The sequence below is a fragment of the Fragaria vesca genome, unplaced genomic scaffold, assembly GCF_000184155.1.
Source record: "Fragaria vesca subsp. vesca unplaced genomic scaffold, FraVesHawaii_1.0 scf0513160_u, whole genome shotgun sequence".
In the NCBI taxonomy this organism is placed as follows: Eukaryota; Viridiplantae; Streptophyta; class Magnoliopsida; order Rosales; family Rosaceae; genus Fragaria; species Fragaria vesca.
In genome coordinates this window covers 1125770-1134298 of record NW_004443448.1, presented here as the reverse complement: position 1 = coordinate 1134298, position 8529 = coordinate 1125770, and the positions used below count along the sequence as shown (strand labels likewise).

The 8529-nt window shown below is 41.6% G+C and overlaps 3 protein-coding genes across 4 annotated transcripts in view; 2 read left to right on the top strand and 1 right to left on the bottom strand.

Annotated features, from left to right (window-relative positions):
• Position 1: 1 nt before the first annotated feature.
• On the top strand, positions 2–1230 carry LOC101304063 (F-box protein At1g67340-like; the record flags this gene model as incomplete). The annotated part of the gene is made up of 3 exons (XM_004310169.1): positions 2–81; positions 200–362; positions 460–1230. Coding segments are annotated over 3 exons (1014 nt in total), but the record flags the coding sequence as incomplete, so codon positions are not given.
• Positions 1231–4217: 2987 nt separating this feature from the next.
• Positions 4218–6053, top strand: LOC101308929. 2 transcript variants are annotated; one of them, XR_185521.1, is made up of 3 exons: positions 4218–4271; positions 4806–5122; positions 5788–6053. XR_185521.1 is itself a non-coding variant. In XM_004310029.1 (3 exons), exon 2 carries the CDS (start codon positions 4825–4827, stop codon positions 5110–5112), a length of 288 nt encoding a protein of 95 aa, XP_004310077.1. In that variant the 5' UTR covers positions 4224–4271; positions 4806–4824; the 3' UTR covers positions 5113–5122; positions 5791–6000. The 2 variants fall into 2 exon arrangements, 1 of the variants encoding a protein (XP_004310077.1); XM_004310029.1 differs by having other exon boundaries at positions 4224–4271; positions 5791–6000.
• A 357-nt stretch (positions 6054–6410) lies between these two features.
• LOC101303772 (REF/SRPP-like protein At1g67360-like) overlaps positions 6411–8529 on the bottom strand; it is a 2570-nt gene continuing 451 nt past the window's right edge. The window contains exons 2-5 of the mRNA XM_004310168.1: positions 8317–8389; positions 8017–8103; positions 7710–7919; positions 6411–6818 (exon numbers count right to left, since the gene is read on the bottom strand). Of these exons, the coding sequence (XP_004310216.1) occupies positions 6411–6818; positions 7710–7919; positions 8017–8103; positions 8317–8389 (778 nt within the window). The remainder of the gene's footprint in view (positions 6819–7709; positions 7920–8016; positions 8104–8316; positions 8390–8529) is intronic.

Sequence of the window (8529 nt, the reverse complement as noted above, 5' to 3'; positions counted from 1 at the left end):
GGACGACCTTGTGCTCTGTATTCTCTCCAAACTCAGCTCCACCGCCAGCTGCCCTTCCGATTTCATCAACGTTTTGATAACGTACGTTCAAGATTCTCTCTTTTCTTTTATTAAAATAGTCTGTTTAGTTTGGAGGTTGGTTAGAGAAACTTGGTTTTGGTTTCAAATCTAACAAGAACTGTAATTGTTGGTTTAACAGATGTAAGAGACTGAATGGATTGGGTCTGCAATCGCAAGTTTTGGCCAAAGCTTCTCCGAAGACGTTTCCGGTGAAGCCCCAGAACTGGTCGGAGTCGGCTCACCGGTATCTCAAGATTTTGGCCGACGCCGGCAACGTGGAGGCTTGCTATACTCTCGGCATGGTCAGTTCACTATCTGATTTAGTTTCCGTTTAAAAAAAAAAAAAATTGAACATTTTCTTTTGTTTCATTATTGCTGATGGTTCATTCTCTCCGGCAGATTCGCTTCTACTGCTTACAAAGCCGGGGCAGCGGCGCGTCCCTCATGGCCAAGGCCGCGATTGGAGGCTACGCGCCGGCGCTTTACTCTCTGGCTGTGATTCAGTTCAATGGGAGCGGGGGCTCCAAGAACGACAAGGACCTCCGTGCCGGAGTTGCTCTCTGCGCGCGTGCGGCCTTTCTCGGCCACATCGACGCGCTCCGGGAGCTCGGGCACTGCCTCCAAGACGGCTACGGCGTCCGACAGAACATAACGGAGGGGAGACGGTTCCTGGTGCAGGCCAACGCGCGTGAACTCGCGTCGGTTCTGGCATCAGCCGCTGCTTCCGGAATCCCCATGCGGCAGCTGCTGACGTGGACGCCGCTCCCGCATCCACATCCGCACCCTCATCCTCAGTTGCGTCATCTGACCGGGTCGGGTTGCCCGTTGCTCAGCGACTTCGGGTGCAACGTGCCCGCTCCGGAGGTCCACCCGGCGAACCGGTTCTTAGGTGACTGGTTCGCGGGCCGGGCCGACGGGCTGCCCGGGCCGGGTCTGAGGCTCTGCTCGCACGTGGGATGTGGGAGGCCCGAGACAAGGAAACACGAGTTTCGTCGGTGTTCGGTTTGTGGGGCAGTGAACTACTGCTCACGCGCCTGCCAGGCACTTGACTGGAAGCTGCGCCACAAGGCCGAGTGCGCTGCCGTGGAGAGGTGGGTAGATGAGGACGGAGAAGGAGCGGAGGGTGACGGAGCCGTTAACGAGGGCGATGACGTCATGGAAGAGAGTTAAGTTAAGAAGGCGCTGTAACGGTGCGGTTACGGTAACGGCTCAGATTATGAGAGTTATGATGAGAGCAAGAAGAAAAGGAAATGGAAAAAAGAAAAAGAGGACAAAAAAGGAAACGAGGCCGTTTTGGTGGAATTAATATGAAAATTAATTATGGCCGTTGGATGGTTGGAGATTTTGTTCACCCTTTTGGGGGAAGCAATGGGTTTTTTCCTTCTTTTTTTTCTTTGTTTTTTTTCTTTTTCCTTTTTGTTCCTTTTTTTGTACTATAGAGCAAGTTTAGCCTTAATTTCGGTTTAAAAAAAATTCAAATTTTCCTTCTCTGTTCTTAATGCTAGAAATGTGCATTTGGTAACTCTTGGTGATGTTTAATTTCATAGGGTGTCCCATTACCTAAAATCACTAAAGCTCCATAAATCGGAAATTACCTCTTAAAGAAACCCGATTTCGAATTTTGATGTGGATGAATGTCGCTACCCTCCCTCTAAATCTAATTTATGGCAAGAGAAATTGGCTTCACTTTTAGGTAAAGAAAGTTATTATTGTTGCTTATCTTGGATGCCAAAGATAGAAAATTAGATTCGAAATTCGAATTTTACAGCTCATAGAGTAGCAACTTTTCAAGCATAAAACACAGTGCATCAAAGAGTGGCCATTCAATATCTCACAGGGTGAAATTATGTAGCTGCTGCCATCTTGCTCTGGTATGAGCTTTTGTCTCTGGCTTTTAGGTGGTCAAAAAGGGTCAGAGTGCACACCAAGTGTTTGACCAAATGCCTGAGAAAACCCAAAAGAAAGAGAAAGGGCAGGGAAATTTTGTAGTAGTGGGATTTGGGAAAAGGGAAGAAGATGTGCAAATTGCATTGTGGTGGGTGTAGATCATAGAGAAGCCTTTAAATTGTGTTCACAAAGCTCAAGTTTAAGTGGTTGAGAAATGAAAACACAAGCAGCATCTCTTTCCCTAATGAGAGCGCACTTGTTGAACCTCTTTTTTCCTTTCTTTCTTTTGGCCAAAATCATAGCCATTGTTCATGTTATTCAACTGCAGTTTGCACTATTTGGTAATGAGGTGGTGGTCCAAGTCCCATGATGTTGGTTGGAATTGATTTGCTTTGAAAGTCTAGCAACAAGAACGGCACCTGGTTAGGCTCCTGGGTTTTGAAACTCCACAACACATTAACACTATCCAACACTCGATGTGATTATTGTAGTTTAGAAACCAAGTGAAGTGAAGCCTAAAAAGCTCTAACTAAGCTAACCAACACCCTTTAATTGTAAGTCAGTAAGTCACATGGCAAAGTCACAGTGATCTGAAAATGGTTGCTGGATACTTAAGAATTGCAGGTGAAAGACCATAGGGTATGGATTTGCCCAGTTTCAAATTTTTTTTCTTTGAAACTTGCAAGCAAGCTCAGAGCTAGCTTTATCAAGTCCTGTGATTTGGTCACAATCACAAGTACAAGAATGGTGATGCATCACTGCCCCAGCAAGGCTAGCTTTGTCTCAGTCCCCGAAAACGAAACCGATCTGATTCAATATTCTGAAATGAAAACAAAGAAGAAAACAGAAGCTTTGTCACTGACCCTTTTGTCTCAAATGGATGATACATAAACGTCAACTATGTGCTTTTTTAGTAGGGTGATATCTGTGTTTTTGTTCAAGAACCTAACAGTTTCTTCAAAGGAATGGGTGCCCATTTAATGCCTGTATGGATTAGTTGTAAACGGGTGTTCTCTAAACCATAGCTCGATCCGAGTATTGAAATTCTAAAGATACGAGATATTCGATAGTCTATATATTTGTAAGTCAAGCATTAGTTGTTAATGGCAAACGCTTTAACATAGTGTTCGGTCACTTTGACAGCTTCATCAGTCGAACGCATAGGCAGGAGGGTTCCCAATCTTGACTCTCAGATGCTTGATCACTTGTAGAGGTTGTATACTGCTAATATAGATTAATCTAAACAACTCATACTTCTGGAGTATGTACTGTGACTCGAATTCAGTTATGAGATCTGAAGGAAGAGAACGTGTAAGGGGGTATAGTGTGTAGTAAGAAGAAAATTCCCAAAGTTGGGTTCTTGGTGCATGATACTTGGGACACTCATCCATCGAAGTCTTAAAGTGCTTGGTTAGAAATGGGAAAGGAGAGCTGTGTTTCAGCAAGCAAACAACAACAACTTGCTAACTAGCTCTTGGTTTTTTCTTGTAAACTATAGGTTACGTAGTGTCACTGAAGTTTTGAAATCTTTGATAATCGGATTTGATAGAGGTTATCACCAAATTGTGGAGTGTGGACTAATTACTCACGACGGTGGATGTGTAAACGTGTGTGTATTACTTCTAGCTTAGGTGACCATTCAAATGGAGAAGTGTAGCCATACAAACTAGTAGATACGAGTGATGGGTTATACAAGAGAGCAAACTAGTAGATACGAGTGATCATTAGGTACACAATGCTCAAAATCAAAATGGGATACTAGTCTAGTAGTCTAGTTCCATATACCCCATGGTATACACGTATGTTTAGAAAGATTTTTCATTCGTTTCTTTACCAACGTGCAAGATTGGTTCCGATATGAACACTCTTTATGATCGAAATCAGGCTGTGCAATGAACATGCTTTGAGAGTTTACAATATTAGGTTTTAGGTATTCTTGTCCAACTAAAATTCGATTCAAATTTCTTTAGAACAGAGGCTATATCGTGTCCTCACTCCTTTACGAAAATGATTACGTTTTTACTTTCTGTCGTGTACAATTCTAATATTGTCGTTTACTTTTCAAATGTATTTCTCTTTTTAACAAGCTGTTTGATGGAAATGTTTAAAATGTTTGTTTTGTCGTCTATGCCTATGTCGTAGGTTTAAGTCTTGAAACATTTTCAATTGTAATATGGCCCAGAAGCCCAACTCATCTCAATTAGTCCAGTAGGCCCAAATGAAAACGATGCAAGTGAAAAGACGAACAATGTTCATATATCTACCGCTTTGACCCCAAACTCGTTGCCACACACACTGAGCTGCGCAGGAAAGCTGTAATCCGGGTAAGCCTCTACCAAACTCTTCCTACTCTAAAATCACTAGTTTTGAATTCGATTTTGATTTAGTTAATCGCAGCTTAGATCGAGTATGAATCAATCCATAGATGTGCTTCTATAACTTTTCGTTTCGCAAGTGTTGGAGCACCTTGATTTGCATAGAAATGTTAGAAGCAACACGGAAATTTGACAGTGACTCGAAATGTTAGGAGTTTTTGAATTGGGTTATTTCTAAAAGAATCTTGAAGCTGTCAATTTTTTGTTCGTTGTTTGAATTGTATAAATTAGGGCTGCGGAATTGTTGAAGAGGATAACAAAGTCTGAAACTTTCGGTGCAGAAGTAAGTTTTGGGTATATGAAATCCGAATATAATTGAATAGCTAAAGGGTTTATGTGTGAATATAATTGAAAAATGAGAGGACAACAAAATCTGAAGAGTCTGACTGTATAAATGTATGGTTACATATGAACTGAGGTGGTTTTGTATGATGAGTTTAAATAGTATAAACTGATTTAAGGTTTTGGGTTCGCGCTCTTCAGGGAAGGAGAGAGGTGCAAGATGGGGTTTATAATGGAGTTTGCTGAGAATCTGGTACTGAAGCTAATGGAGGACCCTAAGGAGCGAGATAGGAAATTCAGGGAGCATGTGTATGCGACCAAGGATCGATGTGAGAAGACAAAGGAGATGTGGGCCTTACCTCTCCGGCCATATGGGTTCTGGACCTTTGACCGCCACAATTCGCAGATGAAATGGGACTCCCAGATTAGTCAGGTTGAGGGCAGGAGGGACCCCTATGATGACCTTCTCCTGCACAGCCGCGACACTGACATCGGCGTATCGAAATGAGTGCTATGAGGTTTGTTTTTACAGTTTCAAGCCAGTGTTTCTTTTTATTGTATGGTTGGGAAGGTGGAAACTTTTGCAATGTTGTGAATCTGTTGTCTTTGTTTCTTCATCAAAGGCACAGTAGATGCTAATGCATGTACTTGAGCAGAGTTGCATGTTCTATGTGCCCTCAAGTAGAGAGGCCATATACACATGTCTCTAGAAAATGCTTCTTATGAGCCTTCTTAGGAGACTTTAATATTGGCGTTGCAGTTTGTGATTATTTGTTTTGAGTAACTAGTTCATCATTGTAAGTTTTGGTGGTCAAACCCTTTAAAATTGAGTCATGGATTCTACTAGATCTAGTTTGTATCCTACTGAAAGTTCCTGATTCTTTGCCTAGGTAGAGAAAAATGCTGGATTGAATCTTTTTGTAGTGTAGCCAGATGCATTGGTCTGTGCAAATTTCTGCTTTATATTGATGCTGTAGTAGCTAAACTGCTTAGCATTTTCCCGTACTTAGAGAAACTATCAGTTCAAGTTCTCTTGCATCCTTTATAGTGGACAAAAAATCACTTAACTGCTTTGAGTTTGGTAAAATGGAATCATCAAAATAAAAGAATACTCAGAATCTGCGATTACTTTTCCTTTGTTTTTGGATAACCTCTTCTTTATAGTTTTGTTTCCTTGTTGCAGCAGACCACTTTACAGAACCGGCTGGAGGTTTCTTTCGATGGAGTCATGTTGGAGAAATGTTATATGGTGTTAGAGATCCTTTTATCAAGACTGGTCTCTGCATGTGAATAAGAGTCCATGTCACTGTTGTGTTGTGGAAAAATTTCTCTTTTGATGTTTAATTACATTTATGTTCTCAACTTCTCATTCTATCTAGTCATCTCTTTGATTTTAGTTTTTGCTTATACAGACAATACAAAATAAAGGCTTCATATAGTTGATGTGTCACACTACACTGCTGTTTATTTACCTGTTTGGATGAAAGAGTTGAGAATAATTCCTTTTCTGTTGGGAAATTAGAGATAATCACAACCAAATTGTTGATCTACAAATTCGTAGAAGGTTTAGGTCAATGCAGTGTGCTAATAGTTTGAGTCTGGCAGTAGTCATTTGCTTAATTGCTAGCCAAGTAGTGAACTAGAGATCATTCTTAAAGAAGAGCCGAAGTTACAGTCCTCACCAACGAACCCTATATGAGATTTGATGATACCAGAAAGCTGGGAGCAGTAAAAGTGAACTGAAACCAGCAGAGCACCTCAATCAGATACAGTGCGGTTTATGCTCAACATGCATAGTTGCCTCTCCTATCTTCTCTGCCTCGCCATGCTAAGTGCTGTTGATATCGCGTCGAGTGGAACCAAAGGTGGATATCCGAAAACAGTATAACCCTTCATGGTCAAGTCTCGTACCACTTGGTTGTATTTCTGGGACAAGTAAACAGCTGCTGGTGTAGCCTTCTTTGCAACTGTGTGGATGGGAGGGCACTGGCACTCGAGTCCAACCCAGAACTTGATAGGTTGGTTGAAGAGAAACTGGTTGTTTCCTGTTGCTGCATCATGAATAGCTGCTGTGTGTAGACCCCTAGTCTGAGCCTTGTTCACGAATGCTTGGATCTTCTCCAATGCTTTATGGATAGAACCCAGAGCTAGGTGCACTGTCTGCTTAGCCAAAGGAGGAGCATGCTTATCAAACTTGTCAGCCGCTTCATCAATCTGTGAAGATCATTAAATAAAAATCAGCTACATTTTGTCAGTACCATACGCATTATTGTTCATAGGAGATCTATCAGGCTTTGATCAGATTGAACATCAGTGAATGTAAGGAATCCAGAAACGCATATATTGATATATGCAAAACACAAAACTAGCATCTGAAAATCACACGAGTCATTCAACTATGGCTTATTTAACTAGTTTGCTAAGCACCTCTTTATTTCAAAAGTAATTAATCAAATACAGAAGAAGAACAGATGGAAATTGGCAATCTAGCTAGCTCCTATTCATCGCAACAACCATAAATGTCCTTGCATGAATATTCTGGCCTCATTACTATGTACTTCATGTGTAGTAAAGTGAAGTAGCATCATAAGCGAAAGGATACCACAAAGTAACTGATCATACTGACACTACTATCTACTAACCCAGCAACACCAACACCATTTCCAAAATTTGTTAACAGAGGACATCACTATCCCATTTCTAATTTGTGATTGTGCATGTTTAAGTTCCAGTTATCCAAATATAGCAGTCACAAGCATATCGTTTCCCACAACAGTACAACCAAACAATTTTTCAATCTAAGCCAGCAGAGGGGGCAACATGCAGAAGAAGTTGAAAGAGATGTAATGCTGGTAGTATATGAAATAGTTAATGACTAGCATTCCTATATAGCAGCATCCACATCAGGTCCAACAAAATACAATCCGGCGCTGGTTTTAGTTTAGTTCAAATCACGGATAAGTGTAACAAGCTAACATTGAACAAAATTCATCCAAAAAGACTAGTTGCGTCGATCTAATGATTTCGAGGAACTTCTGGTTCCATACTTCCATAGAGCCATGTATTTCCTCTACTGCTTGTAAGTATGGGATAAGAGTGATTTACCTTGTTGTCAAGTAGCACAAGGAAATCATCAGGCACTCCCTTGTATCTCCTGTAGACTGGACCAACAATAGTGATCATAGCAACCTCCATAGTCCACACAGTCGACCTCAGAGGCCCCGAGTTCTTCTTCGCACACTCGTACAGATTCAGCACACACATGATCATGTAAACCACTGCCATCCTCAGAACCCTCAGGTGCTTCAACTCCTTCTGCATCAAAATTCAACCAAATAAATAATGATCAAAACACACCGTTTCAGAGTCAATTAATCAAACAGTTTTGAGAAGGCTCCATTACTAGACTCACCTTAGCTTTACGCACAGTAGAGCGATTCGAATCTCCTCCGAGCATGTGATGAAGATCCACAACTCTCCTGTACCGCATCGGAAGTGCCTGACACAGAAAACGAAGATTCACAACTCCAACTCTACGAAATTCTGTTTCTAATCGTCAAATTTCATCAAAAGAGAGAACAAATCCGAAGCATCGTGTGCTGATTTGTGCTACAACTGAACCAAAACGACTCCGTTTTACACAGATGAACTGCAAATTTCAAAACGAGTACCAGAAACAAACATCGACTCTATAGCAATCGTTGATGATTACCTGAAGAAGCGAGTCCTGCTCGGTGATCTCCACTTCGTTGAGAAATCGTAAAACAACCTGAGAAGATGATGCACTGAGATCAACAGAGAAGAAAGATCAGGAGGATTTGAACATTTTCTCCCAGAGCTCCTTCGAAGCTTACCATTTTTTCCGACGAGAGAGAGAGAGAGAGAGAGAGAGAGAGAGAGAGAGAGAGAGGAGGGAGGGGTAGGG